Here is a 14,202-nt window from a genome sequence, read left to right as displayed (position 1 = left end):
AAAAAAAAAAAAAAGTCTGCAGTGTTTTTGTTTTACTTAAATGTGCAAGGCACCTTTCTTGGCACAGCTGATACCTGTAATAAATTCCAAAACACTCCTGTTCTGTCCTGATTATCTGGCTTTCACGCTCGGATTCCAGAGACCCAATTTCCCAGTTTCCCTGAGTCTTGCACTGATTGATGTTCTCCCTCTCATCAGTAGCTAGGTCTGCATTAGCGAGTGGTGCAGCCCCACAGGAGCAGCTTTGAGGAACATCATCCTGCACTCATTTTGTGGGCTTTATCTTGGACCAGCTCTGCTGTGGGACAATGAACCAAATTTGCCTGTTGGCAGGGGGAGCAGTTCCAGAGCTCTGGAGCTCCTCTTCCCGCTTAGCCGCGTCTGGGAGGACCATAGTTCTTGCACTAGGGCTGCCCTGCAGTGCCTGCTGTTCCCGTGTCCATGTAATCAACCTGATCCCATAGACATTTCCATTACTCCATTTGAGACCAAGCTGCTCATTTAGTTTTGGATGCTCTTTTTCTTAGCTTTATTGGCAAGTCCCTGTAAAACACTGATGCAGAGCCCAGTACTTTTGTGCAAGTGCTATAGATACTTAGCTGTCAAACTCCCAATTACAGCTATCAGGTTGCCCAGACCCCAAAAAAGGTCCTGATCAACTCCATGCTTATCATGTTTAGGAATTTTTGTTTCTTTTCACAGTAGTAACACCTCAGATTTTCCTTGTTGTCAATTCTTTTTTTAATGGAGTTTTATCAGTTCTAGTCATTGTAAAGGATCTCTGGCCAGTTTGATTCTCTTGCCCTCGTGGATGTCAGGCAGACAGCAACTTTCAGCACTTGCTCTGCTCCTGAGGAGCAGATCTCTGCGTAGGGCCACTATGTGGCTGCAAGAGGACCAGCTTCTATCTTCTCTTCAGAAAGCTGTGACCTTTGGTAAGGTGAGGAAGAAGGACAGATATTTTTCTTCTATGCTTTACAACTTCGGTCACTGGAGCTGGACAGCAAGAATTGGCAAGAATTTTTGTATATCTGATAGTGCAAACCCACTCCCAGCACTTCATAGGTGTCTGGCACTCCAGTTTGCTTCTTGAGCTCCTTCTGCCCTTGCCTTTGCTTCTGTCAGCCAGCAAGGTCCAAGTTAGTTCCAACTTTCCTGGCTTACCTGGTTCTTGCAAAACTCCTTGGCCTGCAGCAGTTCTGTTGTCAGTCACCTCACTGATCCCCTTTGCTCAGGGGCTTCCTAGTCTATCTGGATACCCCGTGTTTGCAGCTCGTACAGAGATTTCATCCCTGCCTGCATGTCATCTCTTAGCCTGCTCTGGAAATTTTCCAGCCACCCCTTTAATTAATTTTGAAAAGCTGACTGAGGTCTTCTTTTAATTTCATCTGTTCTTGTTCTCATCTTTTTTTACCAATTACTGTTGCTGAGAGATACTTCCTTCATTGATTCTATTTCGGTTTGATGGGAATTCCAGCTTACGATTTCCTTGCTGGAAAACTGGATGTCTCCTCTCATGTGCTAGTAATCCATTCTTACCTGAGTGGTTAAACAGTTTGCCAGGTCCCTGGGTTGTTTTCTTCTCAGCTGGAAAGAGAATTCATCATCAGGACAGGGCTTTTGCTTTGATACACTTCCGTTTTATTTACAAAGGAAGCAGCGAGTTGTGTTTCCTCAACAGAGTCAGAATCAAGTAACAGGCAGTGGCTTCTTTTTTCCAAACCCCATTTACCCAGTGTTTTATCCCCAACCTCTCTCTGCTTTTGTTCTTCCAGGATCACAATACCAGAGTTTTTCAAAATGCCTTCGTGGCTTCTATATTCCTTTTACATGTTTTATCTTGATTAATCATCCTATCTTGGCTACTGCACCTCTGCATTAAGCGTATCAGGTTCTAGGGAAACTCATGGGCCCACATGCTCCGCGTCTCTCGCCTTTGTGATAACTTCTGCAATTTCAGTTATCAGCCTGCATAAAAGAGTTCGCTTGTTTTTACATTTATCTTGAATGAAAGGTGATGATTTTGTCCAGGAGCTGCAGTGAGATTTCACTCAGCTCTCTCACATAACACTATTAAAATTCAACGAGTCTTTGAACGTAACTCAAAAGCAAGAGGATGTAGAACATTTCTGATCTATAACAAGTTATCGCAGCAGGAGTTCCATGTTGTGAATAATTCCGGAGGCATAAAATTTTATTATTTTCCATATGCGCAGGGTTATAATTCCATGAAATACTGACAAGAATACATGCCTTAACTTGCAAAGTATTTTAAGACCAGTGATGCACAAAGCAACTCTTAGGAGTTAGGATATTTAGAACCAACTGTCCTTGCACTGAAAAAAAGATGTTACTAATTATGCCCATTTTAGAAATCACATGCTGTTAAGGCTCTTCACTTCCAAAGAGAGATTGCTTTGGGACACATTAACTTTTTCCCTCAGGGAAATTCCTTCTGGCTCTCCTTATAGAAGCATTTGTACCCCACATAATGTCATGCTTTCCTAAATCGGCCTACCTCCGCCCTTCCACCTTTTGGAGGGACTCTGCCCTTTTCTCGTTTTACCATATTAGGTGAAAGAGGAGGAGGAGTGATGCAGTTCCTGCCACATGGCTGAAGCTACACCTCTTCATTGTCTTAGGAAGCCAAATTATATATGATACATTTTTATGTAAGTTTTTTTATTTTTCAGTGATTTCTTCTTTCCATGACCAATATAATTAATAAAATGTATGAACATCTTCTAACTTTCAGAAATGGAATAGACAAATCCAGTTTCTTGGATTCTAGGTTCTAAAATGCTACAGCAGTATCCATGAGATTAAATCCAGCCAACACCTGCAATTTGGCCCCCAAATTCCCTGGGCTTTAGCAGAGCAGATCTGTAGCCCAGGCTAGATGGTTCCTCAGCTGCCCTAGGCCCTGACAGGGTCCAGTCTGGCAGGGATGATGAATGCAGATTTACTACACAGAACACAGAAAGCACATTTAAGTAAGAGGAATCATGAATTTGTGGTAGGATGCTCCTCCAGGATGTCAGAAGGAGCTTCATCCTACAAGTTCTGCATCAACCCTTGTTTTTTAATTACCCCAGTCTTCTTCAGTTGATCACCAACACACATGATGCTCTTGAAGCTGAAGAGCCCTCCTGGTGAAGCTGGGCATCTATTCCTGAGAAAGCAAAAAGAAAACTCTTTGGAGCAAATTTTAAACAATTGTGATTAGGAATTGGAGAGGCCTCATATTTGCTTCTTTGATTACTTTTCTTTATTTTATCCCAAGACTATGAAATGTAAAGTGCACAGAGTCTCTGATCTGAGCCATGGAGTTAGGTTACCATTTTCATTTCATAATCCTTCAACCCTACATTTCTTAATCTAAAGATGTTTTTAGAGTATTTTTTTCCTCTCCAGATTCAGCAGTGTGTTATCAGAATCACTTCAAAAATTAACTCTTTGTTTCCCTCACAGGTCACCTCAACAAACTAAGAACCCAGACCTTAAACTATTGTCCTGTGGACATGATAAATCTTTGTATGTCTGGCAACACTTGTCTTTCTCTTGCATTTTTGGAACTTAGCAAAAGAGATCCAAATATCAGTTTATTGTTTCCCATGTAAAAAGAATTACTGATCAATAGCCTCCAAGGGCAATCCAGTGAGCAGGAGGCTGTGTCTCTGTACCAAGATTCTGAACAAGTCTCCCGGCAAATTGCCCATCCCAAGCCCATGGGTTGAGTAAGGTCAACTGCACTGAACCTTCCTCTGCTCAGATTGCTGTTTTCTGTCCCTGGTGCTCCCAATTCAGCATGTTTGATGAGTGCTAAAATTGTTTTACAGACAAAATTACTTTTTCTGGGTTTTGTTCTTCTGTGCAGAAGACAACACTTTCAAAGGGTCTTGAATAGCAAGTTTTATCTCTTATTTTTATGGGCTTTCCTGTATGTCTGATGAGTTTTCACCTTCAGAAAGAGAAGCACATCAAAAGAGAGGCAGAGCAGTTCAATGTGTAAAATAGGCACATTTTTATTTAATAAAAGGAAAGCAGCAAGGGAGAGATGGGCACAGAAGAGCAGCCCCTAGAGCTCTGGTAGCCTCTCAGGTCATGTGAAATAACTGGGGCATTAGGATTTCCGCAGTTGTTGAGTGAAGGAGGCCAAAGTGGCCATGCCCATTTCTAGTTAGGGCTCAGATAGGAGAGGGTGCGTTAGGAACAGCCCTTTTCCATGTTCTGTCCATTGATCAGGTTCCACCTTCTTCGTGCTGTGGCCCTTGTGGTGGGGCAGGCTTCTTTGCTGTGTCTTTGTCAGCAGCGAAATACTAAATAACACCCATATTTAAATTATTTAATAATAAGGCTTGACTTATCAGCCTGCTGAGAAGAGCAAGAGCAGTTCACGTCTTCCTTGGACTGCAGACGTTACTGTGACACAATCAGACATCCTCAGTTTGCCTCTCTGGTTGGCTTCTCAACGAATGTAGCTACAGGAACACATGAAGCCCCAACTACCACGTAGGTACCATCGTCCCTGCAACCATCCCTGCGTACGGCGGGAGATCCAGGCTTAGCTGCTGGGTGCAGCCCACACGTGCGCTCGGGCTGATGCCCTCCCATCTCCTAGAGAGGGATTTGCGTTTGCCTCGTGGTTTTAAAGGTATCCTTGCGGCCAGAAGAGTCAGCTCATCTTTTTAGTTAAGTAGAGATTCTTGATGGTGCCGTAGTTTCATTTTTCAAAGGATGGATTTGCTTTCACAGCTGCCACTGTGTAAATGGCAACTCTCACTTTGCCCGGTTTGACCCTTCAGCCCCGAATCTAACTGATAAGCTGTTTTCAACCAAAACGTTCAGCTTTTCAATGGCACATATTGTGAAGTTATACATGAAAAATGAAGAGCCAAATTACCCAAAGGAGATTTTTGCTTTTAAAATATACTTCTAAGCTTTCCAAAATGGAGGTTTTGTTGGACTCGTGGCAGTACTGTAGCACTGTTTCTCCTATTTATGGCTTTATTTTCCTCCTTACTTGAAAGAAAACCAGTTCTCTGCTTCTCTGCACATATTCATACCAAATCGAACTCACTCCTATGCACAGGTCCTTTATATGGGACCAGCCTGATGATAGACACATGGTGACCGTGCGGGTGTCAAATACACAAAACACCATCCATGGGCTGGAGAATTCAGCCTTTAATTTGTAATAAATGAAAACTGGGGTGTTATTCCTGCCTAAAAAATGTTTGGAGATGATGCATGCAGTGGAATCTCCTTGAAGGTCATTACCACGTTGTTCTCCAGACATGTAAGCTGACGTCCCACAGGATGACCCAGCCTTCCCTCCCAGGGTCTGGCCCCCACAGCGAGCTCCCGTATGGGGCTCCAACGCTCTCGCTCCTGTTGGACATACTCCATTCAGAACCCTGTGTTTCTTACTGTCCCAAACATGTCACTGCAGATTGCAAACGTGAACCACCCACGTGAGCCACCCGCATCTAAGTTGAGTTTTGTATTTTTACTTGTGTAACAGCAAAGTATAATTTAATTTTACTGAGCTCTGTGCATATACATACAAAGAAAAATCCTGCCCTGAGGACCTTGTCTTATCCTTATTATGGCCCGTGTGTGGGTTTACCCCTATTGCTCAAGCATTCAAAGTTCAGAATCACCGGAATTAATGTAAATTTGCAGTTGAATCTCCTCTGTTTTCTGAGCCCAGTTGAAACACATCCCAGTAACTAGAGGCTCTTCCCAAAGAACGTCCTGGTGCTGTGCAGAGCAAGCCTGTTCCTGGGGTACAGGGACGCTGTCCCCGGAGCCGCTTCCCACACGTGCCCACAGCTGGGCTCCGGAGCACAGAGAGGTGTTGGGTGACGCTGGTTGTAGTTGTCACTGCATCGCAGGTGGGACAATCAACAGGCCACAGGACCAGCTGGCTGAACAGCCTTTGAGTCGCCCCGTGCTCCTGTTTCTGGAAAGGAATCCAGACAGCAGCCTCATGCTCTAATAGGAGGAGGGAAACCCTGGAACAGGCTGCCCAGGGAGGCTGTGGAGTCTCCTTCTCTGGAGGTCTCCAAACCCACTTGGATGCCGCCCTGTGCCCCGGGCTCTGGGTGTCCCTGCTGGAGCAGAGGGTTGGACTGCATGATCTCTAGAGGTCCTTTCCAACCTCACCCATTCTGTGATTCTGTGAAACAAGGGAAATACTGAAGTCCCCAAGTCACAGTCTGTGAGTCTTAGTGAATATCCCGTGTAAACAGCACTAGGCCGTATTGCCTTCTTGATTTAGTAGGTCTGACTTCTATGTTTTCACACAATGGCCCAAAAGAAATATTATACCCCGGAGGAACTTTGAAATTGTTTGTTTAAATTAACTTTCATTTGGATTTATGCTTAATGAAATCTTCAGAGATGCCGACAGCCCCGCTGTAATGAAATGCTGGATCTTAGAACCAATGAGCGGGGTTGCCAAACTGTAAGGATTCCTCTCTAAACGAGTGGGCTTTCATAATGTTACACTTGGGTGGCACAAGCAGAGTGCTAGATGATTAGTTTATGGTCTAGATCATTGTATTTTTATTACACTCATAAAAACTGTGTTTCTCCTCATTTTCGTAATGGCTTCAATGAGCTTCTATACCTTCTAGAGGCACATTAAATCGTTATGTGATGAAAGTACTGATTTAGTGGGGCTAGTTTTAAAGTAAGATACATGTTTGGAATTCTTATCTTCATCTGATTGCAGACTTTAAAAAAGAGTGGAGCTCTGTTAGAGTGAATGAAATCCATATCATCTTCTTTACATACAGAGAAGATTCCCAGCTGTGGCCTGAAACAAATACAAATGCAAAAGAAAGGGATAAACTGTAAATCTGCGTCTCTATAAAATGAATTATATATCAATTAAAAGCATTTTTCCTGTTTTGTGGTGCTGAGAGCTTTTGACAAGAGAATGGGTGGATTACAGAGGTTTTGATTAAAAATCTTTTAAAGGAACAAAAAGAAGAGAAGAAAGATTATTTTTATGCCTTACATTCAACTGTAATTTGTTTTCCCCTGATTCTCTCCCAAATTATAAATAGCCCTAGTCTGTGCAAACCCTAGACTCATTTCTGTATAGAATTCTAAGCTGCTTTTAGAAGTTATTTTAATTATATTGCATAATGAAAAAGAAGAAAAATATTTTATGTTTCTATATATGCAAGCTGTTCCTAAAAGAGAAGACAACATCATTATCCATGAATGGGGAACCTTTTGATTTGATATGTAATTGAAAAAGAATAATCCTTGTATTGAATGTATCATCTCATCTTTGCGCAGTTTAGACAAAGGCCTTTTTTGTTTACAGAATTTACATGTCAATACAGTTGCTTATAAATATTGCTGTGAAATAAACATAACCCTCCACAAAAAGAGCAGTTTGCTCTTCATTCAGTAATTTTATAGGCTAGCGACAAGACAATGGAAGTTGTATGCAAATATAACATCAATGTACAGCATAATAATAACAGTTTTTAGTGATTATGCGGCGTGGTGTTAATTCCTAGGAGGCTTTATGTTCTGCTGCGTTTGAAACAGGGATTTGCCCGAGCAAATTCTGCCTGTTCTGCTGCTGGGGGGCAAACAGCCCCAAGTCTGGGGGCTGACGAGGGGGCCTTGGGTTCCTGCAGTGATCAGTGGAGGGGTTAAATTATGAAGAGGTCGTGCTGGTAGCAACGATGAGCATGGGTTCTGCTCTGCTCCTCTGTGCTCTGGGAGCACTGGGTGCCTTGAAATGGTTCAGCAGGAGACAGAGAGCGGGAAAGGAAGGGAGGAAGGGGAGAGGAGAGGAGAGGAGAGGAGAGGAGAGGAGAGGAGAGGACAGGAGAGGAAAGGAAAGGAAAGGAAAGGAAAGGAAAGGAGAGGAAAGGAGAGGAAAGGAGAGGAAAGGAGAGGAGAGGAGAGGAGAGGAGAGGAGAGGAGAGGAGAGGAGAGGAGAGGAGAGGAGAGGAGAGGAGAGGAGAGGAGAGGAGGAAAATTAAAAAATGAAAGCAGATGAAGAAAAGCAAAAGAAAAAAAAAAAGGAAAGAGGAAGGAAAGAAAGAAGTAATGCACATCTGCAAAACCTTGTGCAAAACCTTTCCAAAAATGTATTTAATTTACATATGTTTACAAAAATGTATTTACAAAATTTACAAAAATACATTTACAAAATGTACAGCATACAAAATGTATTTTTGTTAATTACGAAATGTATTTTTGGAAGGAAGCTTTCTGCATCAGAAATGTCTCTGGATGGATGGTTTCTGTTTGGGTTTCCTTCTGCCCTTCCCTTCGCACTGCTGTTTGGATGCTACTTTTACGGCTCTTCCAGGTACTTCAGTGGTTTCAGTGGTTGAGCAGCTTTTGCTGCCTGGCAAACTGCAACAAGAAGGCGGCTGAGGATACGGCATGAACTCCATGCTACTACTCTAGTGGGTCAATATATTGTTTAGTGGGCCAATATATTGCTAACTATATGTGCCCATGCTGTTTTAGTGTTAAAATCGACGAGCGAGTAGTTGTGTCTTTCGAAAGCCTTGTTCGGTGTTTCCTTTGTGGACCTGGAAGTTTGAAAGAAAAGCAGCTGAACACGCTGCTCGAGCGAGGGGAGATTTTGTAAGAGACATGTATTGAATTCGTTGGAAATTCTTTAATATTTCATGGAAGCATGCAAAATATGGTGCCAGTTTATTCAGGGATTTGAAAGCAGCTGCAGAGTAAAAGTGTCTAATGAAAACGAAATAAATTTCCTGTGAATGGAATAAATTTTGATTGTGTGTCTGAGTGGAGTAATTATACATGTCACGCAGTAATTAGGCAGTCACAATGTGGCCACGGTGTCTTTCTTTGTCTGCAGATGGTCTGGGAGAACGGCTGTGTCGTTATTGTCATGCTGACACCCCTCACCGAAAATGGCATCAAGCAGTGCTACCACTATTGGCCAGATGAAGGGTCAAATCTCTACCACATCTACGAGGTACTTAAGCAAAATCTCTGCTTGTCCGTGTCACCGTAAGTGCGTGGGTTGATTTATATAGGGCAAAACACCATTTAATCCGACCTAACCTGTGAAGTGAACTGAGGTCTCTTGAATACTCTCCGTGTAGCTCTGAGGCTTGGTAGATTTGCAAGGAAACGTGGCATTATTTTAGCAGCAAGATAGTTTGCACTGGATTATTCCTAGTAAATAGTGAGCCACGTGTTACAGTGAAAAAAGGAGAGACAGTAACTTTCTCTAAAATTGCTGGGCTAGTGAGGCAGTTATTTATACTTTGTAGGAAAATGATATGTTTATGGCTAGTGAATTTAATACTAGCAAAGCTGCATCTATATGTTTATTCAAAGACTTTGTATGTAGTTTTCATAATTGGTGTTACTGATTTTTTACCTTATCAAACCACACAGTTTTGTTGAAATACAGCATTGATTGTGGCTGTTGTGTTTTTCCAGTTGTCTGGAAAAGCTGAGTAGATGAAGAAAAAAATACAAGTGGCCCAATATGAAGAAAAATTAAACGTGAAGAATTATAGCTAGTTAGATGAACATATGACTGTGCACATGACCTGCATGTTTTATGTTTAGTTTTCTACATAATACAAGAAATTGACTTTAATTTCTCACGTGATTTGAGTTAGGGAATTTGAAGGCCACTCGAGCTGTCCTGAGCAGGGCACTGAGCCTGGGCACTTCCAGGGGAAGGTGACTGGCAGCTTAACATATAATTTACTGATTTTCTAGTTTGCAGTAAAACTGTCAAGAATTCTTAAAATGTTTTTCAGTCAAATAGCAGTGGCACCTAAACCCTTCCTGAAAACTGCAGCGATTGCTAAATAACAAATTGTGCTTCTAGCCTGTTTGCTAATAAAAAATAAAGCTTTGGTGCAATTCCTTCCTTCTAGACATCCATTTGGCTTTGAAGATACCGCTTGCACCTGCAGTTCCTGACTTGCCTTTGCTCCTGCCTGTGTGCTCTAGGTGAACCTGGTCTCCGAGCACATCTGGTGCGAGGATTTCCTCGTGAGGAGCTTCTACCTGAAGAACCTGCAGACCAACGAGACGCGCACAGTGACGCAGTTCCACTTCCTTAGCTGGAATGACCAGAAGGTTCCCGCTTCCACCAGATCCCTTCTGGATTTTCGCAGGTAACACACAAAGTATAACAGTTTATTTCCCATAGCAGCAGTCTGGGGAACCGAAGAAGCTGTACGTCCATCTGTCGAGTTGCCCTTTACCCTTTCTGTTCTGAAAGGGGGTCCCTCGGCCTGGGTACCATGGTGAGACAGTCGCAGCAAAACCGGGGAGCAGGCTGCACTGTGTCAGTTGATTTTTCATGTTGTCTCCCCAAAATCTGTTGCCTGGTTTTGTGGTACACCCGTTTCCCATCTAGAAATGGATGCATTTCTTCCCTTTGTACAATTTTTCTGTGCCTCTCTGTTTCTCTGTTCTAACAATATTTCCCTGCTCTGCAACTCTGAGGCCTGCTGTGTGGCTCCTCGACGGTCCTTGTTGCAGGAACCTCACAGATAAATTCTGTGGTATGAACCCACCAAAGGAAAACCCAATCGCTGTTGGGTCATACAGCAGCACCGGCTTTCCAGGGGCAGTGCTTGCTCACAGCGATCCCACCATCAGGTCTCTCGACTTTCTGTGGGTGAACGATGGCACAAATATGAGGAAAATAGCCATGAAGACCTTTAAAAGATAAATACACAAAGGCCAAAAAAAACCCAAAAAAAGCGTGAAAATCCCTGCCACCTCCTAATGTTTGCTGTGTTTATCTACAATTTAATTTGAAAATCAAAGCTGCTCCAGATAAATCTTGGCGCGCAGTGACGTCCATGCGATGGAGGCTGCGCCGCGAGCAGCGCGTGGGCCTTGACGTGCGGCCTGGGCAGCGGCCTCCGGGGGCGCCGGCCTCTTACCCGCCACCCCCGCGGGGGCGAAAGGGGGCTCAGTGCCCCACAGGCCCCAACCTGGGCTTCGCTCAGCGCTCGTAGCCCCGGCTGCTGCTGCTGAGGCTGTGCGGAGGCACCGGGTCTGCATCCAGCGGGAAGCAGCTGCGCACCTGGCTGGGGGCAAAAGGCAGCCCTTAAAATTCAGGCCTGGATGCCATGCCTCATCCCTCAGTATTCTCTGCATACTACGAGGATTTCAAAGCAGGGGGAAATCTCCCCCACTGCAGGTCAAGTCACGGAGTGCAGCCACTGAATCCCTATGGACGGTGGCTAGGTAAGAGTATAAGGCTCCGTGTGGCAGTGCAGAGGAAATAAGGGAGGAAGGAAGCACTGGCGTTAAGGATGGAGTTGTAATTGAATTTTAAAGGTTTTCATCTCTGGGTTCAAATGCAGACTTCCATGGGATTGTCACAGGTGGATTTTTCCTTTGTTTACGGTGCTGCAGAGCTGCGTGTCACGGGTTTCACTCGGGGAAGCTCGGATGGGGCTCCCCTAAGCCAGGAAGGTCTGCGGCGCTGCTCACACACAGCATCCACACTCTCTCTCTGCAAATTGGGGGGAAATCTGCTCTTCACTGTAAGAAGCAGCCTCCACAGGCAGTTCCCTCCATGTGCAGAGCACCTCATGGGTGTCAGCAGGAGTCCATGCGGGGGCTGCGGGACTGGGTGTCCTCAGCACCTGGAAACAACAGGCTAGGGCTTCGGTCATCCAATGCTGCTGTTTCCCTTTTCTTTTTAACAACAGAAACTAATGCACTGTTGCTGAAATAATGTGTTTGGAATTCCTTTGTAGAATAAATGTTTTGCACCTGAAGCTTCCAATTTAAAGTACAAGCTCTGCTGAATTACAACAACCGAGTTCTAAAGCCCCGAGAATAGATCCTGGCAGAGTACTACCATGCTCGTAGTAAGGTAGTGCTAGGAAGGGGCTGCTCTCATTTCTTTTAATATCTATGTTTTTATGTGCATTCAGTGTGTTTGTATATATATATATATGGATATGTGTGTATATTTATATATTCACATACATATATGAAATTAAGCATATACATAACCAACCCTCTATTTTTTACAATTCATCGCCAAGAAAAATTGGATTCCCAAAATTACCTTGCCCAGAGTCGGTGGAAATACAGACCTTCCAATTTTGATTAAAGTAAATTTTGCAAGTCTCTTTGAAAGCTCACATTTCTCTTATTATGTATCAGACAATGTTTTAGATGATTTTGCGTTTAGCAGATACTTTAAACCTTGAGGAATAGTCTGTCATACCTCAATAATGTAGGTATACATTGCCAAAAAGAGATTATTCTACATATTTTTTAAAATCTACGTCAAATACAGTCCCTGAGAGCCGAGGCAACTGCAGAAACCACTGGTCAGTCTAACTGCTTCTGGAGTCCTAATTTCATTTTGAACAATAGGCCAATCCTTATTGCTCTGGACTAGCTTGTTAGTCATGCACTGATATGTGTAATTAAATATTTCTTGAGCCCAGAGGGAGCACATTTACACTTTAAAGAGGGACTGCTAAGCTAAAAGATAATTAGCATCACATGTGAGGGCTTTGCTTAAAATATATATCTATTATGCTATCACTTCTTGCTGTGTGCAATGGCATTTACTAACACTGCTCACTTTAAAAACGGACAAATTCTTATTTTGCCAGCTAATTAGCGGTTGCCAGTGTCATTTTTGTGATGTTGCAGCTAGTAATATGAGCCCAGTTGCATAGTCACAAAAGTGATCATTGGAAACTGTGACTCTGCTGCAGGGACAATGTGGGAAGCCCCTTTTCTGAGCCTCTAACGACCTCTGACCTTTGCTTGCTGATGGTTTGCATGATGATTTCTTTTTTCCACCCAATGAGCCAAGGGTTGGTTTGTATTACTAATCATTCTTTCTGAGTTAATTCTTCCTGTATATGTATATATTTCTTATATATATATAATATATATTCTCTTAAACATTCCAGAACTTTGCTTACTGGTGAATTTTCAGCTCACTCTGATTAGGCACCGCTAAGAGGGAACCGCGATGTTTGCTGCACTTGTAGATATTCTCCTAAGCTAGACGTAGGCAAAGCTATGAACGAGCTGGATTGCAACCCTTTTGTTTAAATGTGTTTTCTGAAATGTGTGATAATGAAAATGTTTGAAACGCCTTCAATAAAACTGACAAACATAAGGTGTCTTTCCCTAACATGCGTCTCTGGCTGCGTCTGATTTACTGACAGGCTTAGATCACGTTTTTCCTTGAAGCTGTTTTAGGGCTTCAGGAGGTGGCTAGTCACAACATGCTAATGTCATATTAGTGGAGCCATGCAATGAACAAAGGAACCACACAAGCAGAAAGAGAAATGGTAAATGCCCTTCTGTAGCCATTAGCTTTTATGTAATAGTTGAAATGCAGAAGCTACTCTCCCCTGGAGCACATGAAGCAGGGGAGAGGGGTGACCCGCTGCACGTGAGAGAATGCAGGCTCCTTGTATCAGGTCCTGCTCCAGACATTTCAAATACAATTTACTGCACAGTAGAAAAAACAGGTTTGTTATTGTATATAAAGAATTGATCCTCGGATATGACCTTCAAGAATTAGATACCCCATTTGTGACCCCTGCTGCAGTTCAAGTCCATATCAAATGTGTAAGTTTTACTTGGTAGTGCCTGCATAGACATTTATTTTGGACATGTAAATGTGCCATTCAGTTTCCAACATCAGATACTTCTCAGTGGCTTACCACCTATTTCATGCAAACTCAGTTGTTCTCTTACATTAATTACCTACATACATAGAATAGAAACACAGAAGGTCTCTATGATTCATATATGTGAGGGAAAGAGCAAACATTTGAAAATTCCTGCACTCTGATATCTAAAGGAAGTCATTTCAGGAACTTAGTGTTCTTATGGAGTTTGCTGAGAATCTTAAATGATAAAAAGCAGAATATAAAAGTGTGGATCCTTGGGACGTAACCAGCATCTCCAGGGCCTGTTTGAGCTGAGTCCTGGGTATCCACACAGGCTCCCTTTTGGTCTCTTCAGGCTATACTCTATGCAATATTTAAAAATATATGCATGTTTTCACAGCACAGATGTTACTGAATGGATGAACAGCCAGGAGCTAAATGATTCAGTAGGTTAGTTATACTTTAAAATTCACAGTGCCATAAAACCACAGTTGGGGCATTCCAAGAGCCCCCTGGGTCAGCCAGGATGCTCTTCAAGACTCCT

The 14,202-nt window shown here is 43.0% G+C and overlaps 1 protein-coding gene across 1 annotated transcript in view; it reads left to right on the top strand.

The window, feature by feature from the left end:
* The window catches only part of PTPRN2 (protein tyrosine phosphatase, receptor type N2), a 373,439-nt gene that overhangs the window by 335,042 nt on the left and 24,195 nt on the right, over positions 1–14,202 (top strand). The window contains exons 13-14 of the mRNA XM_026053004.1: positions 8,873–8,992; positions 9,991–10,157. Coding sequence (XP_025908789.1) covers positions 8,873–8,992; positions 9,991–10,157 — 287 coding nt within the window. The remainder of the gene's footprint in view (positions 1–8,872; positions 8,993–9,990; positions 10,158–14,202) is intronic.

This window comes from Nothoprocta perdicaria, unplaced genomic scaffold, assembly GCF_003342845.1.
Source record: "Nothoprocta perdicaria isolate Ctin4 unplaced genomic scaffold, notPer1 scaffold_95, whole genome shotgun sequence".
NCBI classification, from domain to species: domain Eukaryota; kingdom Metazoa; phylum Chordata; class Aves; order Tinamiformes; family Tinamidae; genus Nothoprocta; species Nothoprocta perdicaria.
The sequence above is the reverse complement of the archived record's forward strand: the minus strand, read 5'-3'. Positions and strand labels throughout refer to the sequence as shown.